Source organism: Mus pahari, chromosome 1 (genome assembly GCF_900095145.1).
Source record: "Mus pahari chromosome 1, PAHARI_EIJ_v1.1, whole genome shotgun sequence".
NCBI lineage: Eukaryota > Metazoa > Chordata > Mammalia > Rodentia > Muridae > Mus > Mus pahari.
Window position 1 is genome coordinate 55,390,963 of NC_034590.1, and position 13,701 is coordinate 55,404,663.

Here is a 13,701-nt window from a genome sequence, read left to right on the forward strand (position 1 = left end):
AAGAAGAAGAAGAAGAAGAAGAAGAAGAAGAAGAAGAAGAAGAAGAAGAAGAAGAAGAAGAAGAAGAAGAAGAAGAAGAAAGAAAGAAAGAAGAAGAAATCCTTGCTATTCCTGGCCTGTGCTGCTTACTATTTGGTTTTAGCAGTCTTTCTTAAACGTCTCACCTTGAACCCATTCACTGGATGAAGAAACATTAAAATGTTCACCATGCTCTGTCTGGAACAGTTTGAAAACCCGGGCAGCAGCCGAGCCTTTGTGACCTGTCAGAAGGACCAGAAGTGTGAAGAAGCTGACAGACCTTAACCCATGGTGATGTTGACCTTACAGTACAGGGAAAACCCTACAGCCATGTCTCTGTTTTGATTTGGTTTAGTTTTAGTGTTTTAATTTTGTTTTTGTTTTGAGATTGAATCTCAGGCAGCCCAAGCTGACCCTGAACCATATAGCCATGGATAACTTAAGACTTATCTTCTTGTTTCCACCTCCCAATTGCAGGGATTTCAGATGTGTACTACCAAGTCCAGTTCACAGTGGATTTTTTTTTTTAAACTCAAGGATCTTGAACCATTTCACTAAGGAATATTTTTCCTGTAATCAAATTATTCTTATCACTTAGAAAGAGGTTACATCCACTTGTGTGTGTGTGTGTGTGTGTGTTTCAGTTTTGAAAGTTCAATTACACCCTTCTGAAAAACAGAAAGTTGAGAAAAATCTATTATTTCTCATGATCTGAGTTCTGCCCTGGGCTTAGAACTGGCAGTAGTCACCCGAACCACATGGGGCAAAGACACTGAATGAGAAAGACCCTCTACAGGCCATGGATGTAGTTCAGACAAAGTGATTGCCCAGCATGCATAGAGCTGTAGATTTATGCGATGGGGGTATGCATATTCCTGTAATCTCAACCCTCTGGAGGCAGAGGCAGGAGGGGCAGAAGTTCAAGGTTATTGTCTGCTATATATTGATTTTGAGGCCAATCTGGGCTACTGAGACTCTGTCTTAAAAACAAACAAACAAAAAAAACAAACTTTCTACGGTTTCTACCCATACTATTCCTCTGAAGGCCACCCCCCAGCTCTTAGCTTTCTTTGTCAGTGAAGACTTCTTTGGACATACAAAGTCTTAGGGAGAGATTGACTTTCCTCTAGCCTGGATCTGTGCTACTGGCTCATAATGCAGTGAGTGAAGTGGCCAGATTCTTAGCTGGGTCCTTGGAGAAGGGCAGCTATGTTTTTAGAGCAGCTAGTCACTCATAACCCACAGCCACTCATCAGGGTGATACTGGAGGGGACCTGGACTCTCACCAACCATTCATTACCATGGTATTCAATGTGGTCTTCAACTGAAGAGGAGGGATTTCCTTTCACAGTGATGAAACTCCAAGGATGTCTGAAAAGAACAGAGAGTCAGGTTTTTTACATGTTGGAGCTGGCGCTCAGTAAGGCTCACAGAGTGAAGACACATTCTCATAGCTGAGTCTCCCTAGCTACTAGGGGAATTTACCATTCACCCATGGGCTTCCTTTTCCCATAAAACAAGAGCCTTTCTCTGCAAGCACAAGACTGCCTGCTTCCTCAGCAGCCAGCTAGCCTGGGCATCTCTTCCCTGGAGATGGTTTTACTCAATGCTGGCAAAGACTGGCTATGAATCACAAACAAACATGCCAACAACTCAACCAACCATGCCACCCCGCCAAGGCCAATTAGATCCTGCAGCAAATGTCGGACCGGTTCCAACAGAGGTGATCCCACTCATGCCCGTTGTCCCAAAGAGGTAAGCTCAAGGAAAATGGCACAGGATACTATGACTGGCCACCTTAGCCATCAGCCTTGGATCTTGGAAAGGGATGAAGTATGTTGGCCTAGTGATGGGGCAAGAAGGAAAGAAGGGCGTGTGGTCTGGAAAAGTCACACAGCCTTTCTCTTTGAAAGTGTGCACTAGGGCTTTTTTTTTTTTTAAGTGGTTTTTGCCTAGCATGCTACATGCGGTGATTAGGGTAAGGGCCCCACCCTAATACACCACTCTGGCATATTAAGCATTCTATACTGAAGGGAACTGAGAACTGGCAGAAATCTGTCCTTTCTTCCTTAACCCCAGGACAAAGATATCCTCTCTAGAGCTGAATGGAGAGGGATTCTGAGAAGAACCCCAAGTCTGTTCATAACAGGTGGCTTATTGGAGAAAATCTTATCAGATTTTCTTATTATTCTGCATTTTATGAAACTTAGCACAAAAATACTCAGGTTGAACTATTTGGATTCTTATGACTTCTGCTTCCGTAGAGAGGTCTTTCGTAGTGTTTAACTCAGCATAGTGAAATCTGTGTAGCTTTCTAATGAGGATCAGGCTATTCAAGACTCTCCCGTACCCCAAGAATTTAGCAAGTGCTTCTCTATGACAAGGTAAAAGATCACATGATGTGAGTAGCTTTTGGTTTTGTTTGGACCACTTGTGTTGGGGAGTCGGTGCTGAATGATGTTCAGGAGATGTTTAAGATTTTGCTATGTCACACTCGTACTTAAATCTTCCAATGGCTCCCTATTGCCCATGAGCAAAACTGAAGCTCATCAGCACAGAGCTTGACCCTCCAATGTCAGTCTTGCATCCTTGTCTCTCATGCACCTCTCCCATGTACATCACTGCTTAGTCCTTCCCAACTCCACTGTCTTCACAGCTGGCTTGGCCTCCCTCCAGCTGTGATCCTGCACTTGCCCACTCCCCTCGGATCAGCTCCCCCTGTGCGCTCTCTCTCTCTCTCTCTCTCTCTCTCTCTCTCTCTCTCTCTCTCTCTCTCTCTCTCATTCTTTCTCATGGGTCGCATTTATCTCCATCTACTTGTGCAAGTTCATCACACCTCCTATTTCCTGAATTAATAAATAAGCGGTTCCAGTTCTAGCACATCTATTGATTTTAGATGCTCCGCTCTTATCACCCAAACATAAACATCTCCTTTATAGGAGAGGTGATTATGTAACTCCTGCTTGCTGTGACCAGGATGGCATGTGGAGGTTCCCATTGTTCCAATGACTCTCTTATAGGGAGAGAACAATCATTAACTGCCAGGCAGGGTGACAACTATGTTACTCATATTATCCGGTGGAACCCCTCCCAGCACTCTTTTGCGATAGATCCTGAGATACCCTATTTTACAGATTTGACAAGGGAATGAGTCACTTGCCTGTGGTCACACCTCAGAGGCAGTGCAGCACAGATTCAAAGCCAGACATCAGAAGTCAGGCTTCGGGCTCTGAGCCACCACAACCTTCTCCCAAGGCCCTTCAGGCGCCTTTTTTCTTCATAGTCCCTCTCTCATCATAAATTAATAAACTGACTTTTGGTTTATAATGTGGTGAAATGGAAGTGTGTCTGGCGTTCACTGACAAAGGAGCCCTGCCATAGCAAGATATCATTGTCATATTTGGCTGCCTGAGCTTCCTGCCCTAGTTCCCCTTCCAAAAGCAGCAGCCCGAGAATATGGCCTGGAATCTAGGGTGTCTCTTCTTGCCCAGAGGATCTCTGTCCAGCCAGCTAATTTTCTCTGCAGGCTAGAAAAGGCTCTGAGCATCTCTTGCTTGCCCTTACCTGAGGAGCTGAAGAATGGGTATCATAATCTCAAACAGCTTCGGGACAAATCATCTCAATTTTACCCAAACTGAGAGCTGGCTTGCAGGATCAAAAGATGTGACTGCAGTGTGCCAAGGGACTTCCTGCAGTTGTCAGTGTGTGCACATGCCAACACCAGGCATGATGCTACAATGAAAAGCAAGAGGCTACACACTAGGACCTGTTAAATAAGGCTCCCTTTCCTTGGGTGTTTAGCTGGGTGGAGATAATTGTATAATCCCTAAAACACTATCTGCCAACCCCCAAGGCACAATATGAACCTTGAAAGGGTAAACAGACCTTTAATGTCCACCAGGGTTCTTATTTCCTTGCTCATTCTAGGCAAACTCAGTGCTTGTAAGTGACTGATAGAGGAAGTAAGTTCATATAGAAACCTGTGCATTGCAGTAGTGGGCTTTGCCTGTAAAAATAAACCAAACCAAAACCAAATCCAAAACCAAACCAAACTAAACCAACGCAAAACAAATAGCCTTTGAGCACCATGCCTGAGTTTGTCCAGTGTGGGTAAGCAATGTGCCTGCAATGCCCTGTGCTGCTCTTCTAAGTCCTGTGGAACTGGAGACATGCCCTGTTTAGCATGGACTGCTTCAGATGAGAGGAGACAGAAGTGATGGGCGGTACCTAAATCCAAGGTGGAGGAAGTGCTTGCTGCCCAGTTTGGTCATTGCCTTCCGGGCTGTGTCATCCAGGTTTCTAGAACCTTCATCATTCACTGCGACAGAAAGAATCCTGCCATCGGGCACTGCATTCAAATACTGGACCAGACGTTCACTCTCTTTTTTGGATCTGTAAGTGTCAAACCTAAAAGAAATAGTGAGAGAGTGAAGATGTGGATAGTCTTGTCAGCAATCTGAAATAGACAGTGACCTAGGTACACATCTGTTTTAGCAGCTAATATATTGTCCATAGTCCTTGAGGGCTATAAAAAAAAAAAAAAAGAAGTGTCTTCAAAGAGCAAGCAAGTTTGGCTGTATGGCTTGCCATACAGAGATACTCAGAAGGGGAGCTTTGACTTAGTCACACTTAACATTCACACAGGCAAATACCTCAGAAATAACTCCAATGGCAGAGAGCTTTGGATCTGGGATGTAGAATAAGTCACATGCTTGGGACTCAGGCTTTACATGTCCCCTTTTTTCCTGGGAGCTGTTGCTCATGCCTCTTGGAAGGGATTGGCACTAGGAGACAATTGGGAGACCTAAGCAGCAGGGATTTCCATCTCTGATCTAGACTAAAGCAACTCTTCCGAAGTCCTCAGGAATGACAGCGAGGCTGCCTCATGTCCTGTCTCCCACCCTGGAGCAGCTCATGTGTATTTCAGTCATTAAACTGTCCTGTCTGATTCTAGTGCAGTAGGGATAGACTTTTAAATCACTATGAATGCTATTGCATTTGTGCTTTTTTCCTTATTCTTTCTCTTAAAAAAAAAAAAAAACATTTTACTTTAGTATAGTAAGAACTCTAATCAAGAAATTCACCCTTTTAAACAAGCTTTTAAGTATGTAATGCATTATGGTTGACTTCAAATGCCATGTTGTAAGAACTGATTTTAAACAAGTTTTAAGTATATACCACATTGTGAATGTTTACAAGCACAATGTTGTAAGAAATGATCATCCCTTACTACATTGTGTGTGTGTGCATATGTGTGGTGTATGGATTGAGACAGGTTCTCACTCTGTAGCCGAGAATAGCCCACAATATAGCAGAGACTGACGTTGACCTCAACCTCAGAGAGAGCCTTCCCTCAGCCTCTCAAAGGCAGGAATTACAGGAATGTGCCATCTCACTGGGTTCTAACTTTTTTTTTTTTGAGATGGAGGAGTGTATCCTACTGTTTCTCAGGCTGGCCTTGAACTCCTGGACTCAAGTAATCCTTTCCCAGCTTCTCAAATAGCTGGAATGTCAGATGCACACCTCTGTGCCTGGCTAATTCACTCTTACAAAGTGAAACTTACACAAGATACAGATGTTTAAAGCCAACAACTATACCCTGAGAGTAAGAAATCATAAAGGCAAACAATTGCTCCAGCATCAGTAATCTAAGGTGGCAATGCCACAGAAGGGACCTTCTTTTCTTAATAATTATTTAATTCTGGGATTATAATATAATTACATCACTTTCCCCTCAAACTTCCCTTTCCTGTCTCCAACCCCTCCTCCCATGTACATCCACCTGCATCTCATTCAAATTTATGACCTTTTTCATTAAGTGTGTCGTGTGTCGTGTGTGTGTGTGTGTGTATTTCTAAATACAACCTGCTTTGTCTGTATAAGGTTACTCACATGTATGTTTTCAGAACTGACCACTTGGTATTAGTAACCAATTAGTGTGGCTTTTCCCCAGGGAAAGCTATTTCCTCCCACTCTCGGCATTCATTAGTTGCCTGGAGTTCTTTCTGTAGGGTTGAGGCCCTAACATCCCACTTCCACACTGCCATGTCTACTGGTGTGGTCCTTGTTCTGGCCATATAAGATTTTGTCCAGTTATAATGGGAGAGATCTGTCTTGGAACTTAACAAGCCAAGTCTTCTAAAATGAATCTTGAAAAATAAGCCAGTGTGACTAGCTAAGAAAATTTTGAAAAGGACAAGGTTCCACAGTGTAGTGTGGTAATTGGAGAAGTATTACCCAGCTGCAGATTCATATCATCTGGCTCAAGATTGCTTCTGAAGTGTAGGCCTCTCCAGCCTGTCCCCAAGGCCAGCCCTTATCAAAGACCCATGATGCCACATCCACTCTTCCTTAGGAGCCTTGCCTTCTCCCTTGACCTCAACCCCATCAAAGCCCAGCCACCTTTAAAAGCCAACTCCAATTCTCATCCCTTCAGATAAACTTCCATGTGACTATAACCTGCATTGTCTGTGCTTATTAATCTCTCTCCATACTTTCAGCTATGGGATCCTTGAGGTCTCTAACATTCTTTAAGCCAAGGAGGTGAAGCAAGCACCTGCCACTCAGTTAAACACCTGTTCTAGCTGTCTCCTATACTGACAGCACTTTAGCTCCTCCTGAATAGCCTTCATACTGCCTCTGGGCTATGTGACATGAATTCCCATACCTGCCCCCCCCCCCAAAGGTCCCTGACTCTGCAGCTGTATCCTTCTGGGGATCTTTTCTAGAGGGGAGCTTAAAAGCCCCGAGGAAACAGGTCAGGTCCAGCTCTACGGGACCTAGGTAGACCCCAGAGGCCTGCTGCTCTATCTTCCAAGCGATCCTACAGTCTTCTATATCCAGTACTTCCTGCAGATGCCTCATTCCCACCTACACCTCTCACCTGGCCCACTGCCTGTTGACTGTTGAGGTCTGATCTGTGGTTATGTATTCTAATGCTAAATGCAGGCCCCCAAGACCTGGTGGCCCCAGAGACAAGGAGTCTGCTTGCTCCCAAGTTATTTCTGATTGGTAAATAAAGATGCTGACAGCCAAAAGCTGGGCAGAAGAGACATTGGTAGGGTTTAGGGTTCCGGAGCTTGAGGTGGGAGAAGAACCATGAGAGGGAGAAGAAGATGGGAGAGGAGGAAGCTATTATGGTTTATGTGAGTCATGAAAACATGGCCATGTGGGTTGGCTAACTGGAATTAAGAGCAGCCTAGATGAAATATGGCAAACTATATAATGGGATTATTGGTTGGGAAATAGACATAATAGCGTAGAGGTAGCTATCTGCCCAGTTGTTATGCTGATTAAGGCTTATTATAAATATAAAGGTCGTGTGTGTGTGTGTGTGTGTGTGTGTGTGTGTGTGTGTGTGTGTGTTATCTGGGAGCTACATGGTCAAAGGCAACAAAGAAACCCTGGATTGTGATGAAATAATTTCGACAACACTTGACAGTCATCACTTTGCCCTCCAGCACTCTCCCATTTTCTTCCCAGTCATCATTTAGATCATGCTCTTCTTCAAGACCTCAGATGGCTTTACATCTCTATGAAAATAAAATCTACCTCTTTACTGTCACCTGTACCTCTGCTCCTTCATCCTGCTCCCCATGTCCACCTTTGAGCCCCTCTCCCTCATCCAAGAGTGCAGTGCTTTGGGCACCTTTGGCCCTTTGTACTTGTGCTGAGCTTTTCTCTGACACAGTTCTCAGCTCACAGGCTGCTCCTTCACACTGGTCTTTCCTGATCACCCATGTAAAGTGAACCGCTGGTTCCTTCTCTATTATTCCACTGTATTCCACTATGCCTTTCACGTTTCTATCACCAGTTATCATCACTTGAAGTGTATGTTTTTGTGTATGTGTGTGTACTTGCACACATTTGTGTTAAATTCAGCTTTGCTGGGTAAATGCCTAGGAAAGAAGGCGCCTTTCTAGAGCAGGACTTCCCTTCACATCATTCACACAGCATGCCACGCCCTGGGGAAGTTCTCTGGCTGGGATCCTGAACAAGCAAGGACATGAGTAGAAGAAAGCCAACCTTACCGGTCAGAATGGACAACTGTGCCCAATTTGGCATCAATGACATGGACAATGACTCCACGGTGGCCCCAGCTCCTTTCAAAAAAATATCCTCCCTCCTGCATGCCACCAGGATGAAGGGTCTTGTTTAGAAAAGTCCAGGAAAGCTTTTTCTGCCCATGTAACTCAAGAGTGCCTCCTTTGTCCACTCCGATGTACTTCAGGCCGTAATAAGGGTCTGGCAGGATGTTTTCATCAGCCCTGTAAAGAGAAAGGTTCCAAAAGGTTTGCCAACACATCTCGGTCAGATGCTGAGCCCCCTAGGGGAGCATCACTGGTCCCTGAATCCCACTGTGGCCTCAGACAGTCAATCTGCATTTATGGTGATGACATTTGGTCTGCAAAAAAGTATTTGCAAGCTGACCTTCCAAAAGCGGAGTGACAGTGGGCACACAGGACAGCAGAAGTGCCTAGCAGACACTGTCTGCCGCCACTGTCTTCAGCCCTGGTGTTTGTCTCTGCCGTATTGGCTATGGAATAACAGGTACTTTCACTGTGTTCCTGCCTACAGTCAAACATCACTTCTTATAACTTTCAATTGCTTAAAGATGGGTCACAGGAAAAAAAAGGCAGGGAGGGAAGCAAAGATGGGTCACAGGCCCAAGGGAAAGGCACATGGAACCTTCCTAAGTCTTATTGCTGTTCTTCTGTTTTCTCCAAATGTTTTCTCCTGGAAAGTGGAGGGATGCTTATAAGACTCAGAAACCTAAGGCAAGTTAGAAGTCTCAGAAGGGCCCCTCCCTTGGTTATATACAAGCAGTAAATAATTGCTTAGGTAGAGGGGACTCTCCAGTGGAGTTGCCTGCCTGTTGGGCTGCAAGCTCCAGGGATGAAGTTTTCCTGAGTTAGCACCCATGCTGTGGTTGCTTCTAGGTGACGCAGCTACTTTGAATTACCTATGCCGGTTAAAGTAACCCCAACAACCCTATAGGTTCCACAAGCTAGACCTGGGTAGAATTATATCTCAGGTCTGTCACTGGTGCCCTCACTGGAGTAAATACATTTGCTCATACCTCTCTGTGAAACATTGCACACTTGTTGTTTATAGCACTAAGTCACCTCTTTCAGAGTTTCTTCAAATCATGGACTGACTGGAAAGCTACTGAGAGCCTGTCTGGGACTTCTGCAATGTGGTTACTCCATATACAGTGTGATGGACAAAGAGCCTCTTGGATACCACCTCATCATGCCTATCTTATTCATGGTTATGGTCTAGTGGGACACAGTGGGGCTCCTGTCCTTTATAGAAGTCTAGAACTCTCCTTTGGAAAACCTCCTTCCTATCAGACCCAACAGCAGTGCTTGACAACAGAGCAAAGTCATCCCACCTTCCATACAGCACAATACTGAAATTGCCCTCAAAAGGGCAGAGGGCACTCCCAGCATGCAGCTCTCCACCGTCATCAATCAGGATGTACCGGGTGCGCAGCACAATGTGCTCATGGTGGTCTTTAATGACAAGCTTTCCTGAAAAGAGAGGAAAGGGAATGTCTAAGGAGGCAAGAATCTTAGGTAATGTTAGAGCAGAGCCCAGACAAAAGGCAGACAAAAGGGCATCTTTTCAGCACTTCTAATGCCCGTTGTCTTGCAGAAATTACTTTTCTCCATCATCTACTTTACAAGATATACACAGTGGTCATCTGATTCATTGCTATTACCCCATGTCCTGAGCTTAATTACCAAGCATGTATATGTAAGAATAACAGGTCCCTTCAGAGCACCAATAGGAACTGCCCTTGTAAACACTCTTTATTCCCCCTCAAGATTAGAATTTTGACAAGCCACTTCTCAGTGCTCTGAGTGGATGATGATCTCAAATCTCCAGATCTTCTGACGTGAGCCCAAAGCACGGAGCATTTGTTCTGTCTGTTTCAGCTCCTGACTCTGTAGATCCATTCGCAGGACTCAAGGTGGTGGAAGGGACAGGAAGGCTTACCTCCCCCTGAGATAGTGATGGAGTGGACTGTGGCAGAAGAGGTGAGCAGTAGCTTCCTGCCATGGCCAATGTGCACTTGATAGTCTCTGTTATGGCCAGGGTTCCAAGGCTGCAGCTCAGGACTCTGGTCAGGACACTCAGTTGCCACTGCCAAAGATAATGACATGTCACCACGCAGATCAACCGTATCACTAGGCAAAGAATGATAGGGTGAGGCCAATACACTTCACAACACATATTTCTTCTCTACCAGGGTTAAAAACAAGTTCTTAGACACTGGAGAGATGCTCTGATCTGAGAAGCAGGTACCCTGGATATGGCCAAATCCCTTTCATGATTTTGTCACCTGACTCTGGACAGCCTGTTTCCTCCTCTGATTCAATACCTTTCAAACTGTTCCCTTAGAGACCTGAGAAAGATGGTAAAAAATGAATTGGATAAATAAGTAGCACTGATTAAAGCATGTGTGACATGTCACTGGTAATGACCTGTAAACAAGGAACAACTATAAAGTATTAGTATTATTTTTGAGACAACAATAACCGTATGCCTAGGCAAGTCTTGTATTTACCTCCTCCATGCCTGTCCTAAATAGCTTTCTGCCTGGTGGCTCCTCTGAGGGTAACTCTTATCACTACACATGTCCTTTGCAGGCATCTACCATGTGACATGTGTAGCATCACTATAAGAGATACTGGCTTTGGTGGAGTATAAGGTCACTGAGTTAGGGCAGTTTCTACACTTGTCCTGGCTAGTTGTTTGTTTGTTTGTTTTGTTTTGTTTGAGACAGGGTTTTTCTCAAGTGCTGGGATCAGTGGCGTTTACCACCACCTCCTGGCTACGCTGCTCTTATTTCTTTTGTTCTGAGCTGTCACTCCAGGAGTGGGTTTATGGGTTGTGTGGACTCTCCAGGGTAGGGAGCCACCTGCTGTTGCTCTGAGGCCAGGCTGTGCTTCATGCCTATATGCCCCCAAGGCATTCTATAGCCAAGTGTGGCCAGCAAGCTTGTAGCCAGAGTGTTTGGTGGGATTGGGAGACTCCTGGATTTTCACAAGGTTTCCTGGGATCTGCTCCAAATCTATGCCCTGGAAAATACAAAAGGGGATATCTATGTCCCAGGAGCTGGGAGAACCACCCTGTGGAAAGCAAGTGGAGGTCCAGAAAAAGAAGCAGGGAGAAGGGGCTAATTGATGTGAAGCTATTTTCATTTTCTCAACAATTAGATTGTGAAGAATACATCAGACTTACAAATAGCACAGAGGAGGTGAGGCTTAGGTGAACCCACAAGGGAAAGGGTTCTGTTGGGAGACCAAGGTGGGTATCAGGAGTAGAAGCAAGTGCCACAGTGCAGGGGACTTAGAATCAGTACATTCCACAGGTAAAGTTGGCACAGGAGTCACATCTACAGCATGGGACCAGAACCAGTTCCAATTCAGTTAGTACCATGGCAGGCGTAGCTGCTCTAAGGGGAACTGGATTATTCTTCAGTTATGCAAGAAAGAAGCCATAATTGCTGTAGTTAGACATCTAAAGCAGAGCCTAGAGGGAGACATGCTGTTATCTACCCTCAACTGCACCAGATAAGGACTGCCCAGTCTTTCATTGAGCCCAAGTTTACAGTGTGGGTGCCAAGCCCCCACATTCTCTCCCATGTGTGCGGCCGGCACCTTTGGTTCCGTTTGTCTCACTGTTGGTGCGAATTCCGACTTTTAAGTGTCACTACAATGAGAACTCCACATTTGTGGGGTTTCATTGAGTCACCACTTCAGATCCTAGTTTCAAGTAATGACAACATAGCAGATGTAGACTTCCCTGCTGGCTGGAGAGAAGAACTGCCACCAGCCTATACATAGGCTGGTGGCAGCTCCCCACCTTGATATAGAATGCTCAGAGTTGGTGCTCAAAGCAATAGCTCTGAGAGCTGGGTGCTAAATCCCACACCTAGGCTTATCTCCAAAGAGGATAGTCACGAATTCCTAGTAGCCTTCCACCTGGTCCTGGATGTGGGAATCAGTCTCAAGGAGCTGATTATCAGAGTGTGAAGATCAAATGTAGCCTCCTGGAGTGTCCAGTGCTTCAGACCAAGAGCCTCCTGGGAAGGAACACTTCCACTAAGTGGACAGCGCTTCGGGTCTCACTGTGTCTCACTTCCAAGCCAAGCCCACAGTCCTTTCCCGGTCTGGGCATATGACTCTGCAGCCAACTTTGCATCTCAGCTTGGCTATGGGGGGCCTCACACTACAGGTTTGCCCACCATCAGGATCATGAGCCCCACCCCAGAAGCTCTGAGCCTATGGCTAAGACAGAGTACTTCTGTGACTGGATGTGCTGGGCCCTCCTTTGTGGAAGCTGGGTATTCATACATATGGATCAGTAAATCATCTGAAAATCACCAGTACCATCTTTGAAACATCACCATGGCAACCACACTGATTTCCCTGGCTACGGCACAGGGCCTGTGAAGCAGACTATAAGGGAATGCAGGCAACGACTACTTAAAGCATGAATGACAAAGGCAATTTCTACTTGTCTCCCAAAGAACACAGACTGAAGGGCACCAGAGAGAGGCACAGCCTCCATTCCAAAGGGTTTATATGCAAACTGGGGTGTGGGAGGAAACACCCAGGAAATATCTGAATACTCCCCAAGCTGAATCACCCCAATACATAAACCCAAATACAGTTCCTAGCCCGGAGTCAACACCCAATTTGTGTTTATTAATTGAAAGAGCCGATGAATGAACTCAAGCAATGTCGTAAATCATTGCACTGAACACTAACACTTTGCCTTCTTGCTATGTCACCCAGGAATTGAAGAGATTATGTAAGAAATCACAGTGAAGGCATTCTATGCTACACAATGCTTCCTACCCTCAGTGGGCTGGTAAACAATGTGATTCAATGTGAGGTCCTTTATCATGGAAGAACATAAAACTCGAGTAATAATAGCATTTTAAGATGAGCAATGGTATCCGTGGTGGTCTTATAAAAACCCCTGCTCAGTTTCTAAGATTTGTACTCTGTACCTCCAGTGTCTGCCAAAGGTGCCAGTTATTCAGTGGCTGCTTCTGTAGCCTGGGTGAAGCGCCCTGCGTTTCTAATCTTCATTTAAAATTCATTTAAAGATCACTTGCTTGGTACCACGAAGTAAAAGGAGAAAAAGAAACCTCAGAAGATAAAATAAGCACTTGAAGCAAAGCTGACCATCCTGAGATAGTAAGGGAGCTCTGAGCAGGGTGCTGAGCTGTAACACAGGCCTGTAACCCTAGCACTTAGCGGGCTGAGGAGGTAAGATGACAAGTTAGAAGCTAGCCTGGACCATACTGAAAGAGACACCCTCTCAAACAGAAAACAGCTGGGTGTGTTGGCACATACCTTTGATCCCAGAACTCCAGCAGCAGAGACAAGCTGATCTGTGACTTTAAGCCCAGCCAGGGCTACCTTGTGAGGTCCTATCTTAATAGATAAACCAAACTAAACAACAAAAAAAGAAAAACACAATCTAATCCTTGCTGAGGGCATTGGGGCTGAAAAGGGCTTGATGGGCCCAGATCCTGACCCGATGGCACACTGTGGGGAGGGATGCTCTGAAACTGAGTAGACCAGAGGTAGAAAGCCAAGTCTCAGATGAATTCTCCCTCTCTGATCCTTGACCCTCTTTCAGACAGATTTTAAACTTTGT

General features: G+C 45.2%; 1 protein-coding gene across 1 annotated transcript in view; it reads right to left on the reverse strand.

The window, feature by feature from the left end:
- Positions 1 to 13,701, reverse strand: part of Cemip (cell migration inducing hyaluronidase 1) — a 154,104-nt gene that overhangs the window by 50,628 nt on the left and 89,775 nt on the right. Inside the window, exons 3-8 of the mRNA XM_021192571.2 lie at positions 10,021 to 10,167; positions 9,413 to 9,551; positions 8,049 to 8,285; positions 4,246 to 4,425; positions 1,319 to 1,389; positions 165 to 260 (exon numbers count right to left, since the gene is read on the reverse strand). Of these exons, the coding sequence (XP_021048230.1) occupies positions 165 to 260; positions 1,319 to 1,389; positions 4,246 to 4,425; positions 8,049 to 8,285; positions 9,413 to 9,551; positions 10,021 to 10,167 (870 nt within the window). The remainder of the gene's footprint in view (positions 1 to 164; positions 261 to 1,318; positions 1,390 to 4,245; positions 4,426 to 8,048; positions 8,286 to 9,412; positions 9,552 to 10,020; positions 10,168 to 13,701) is intronic.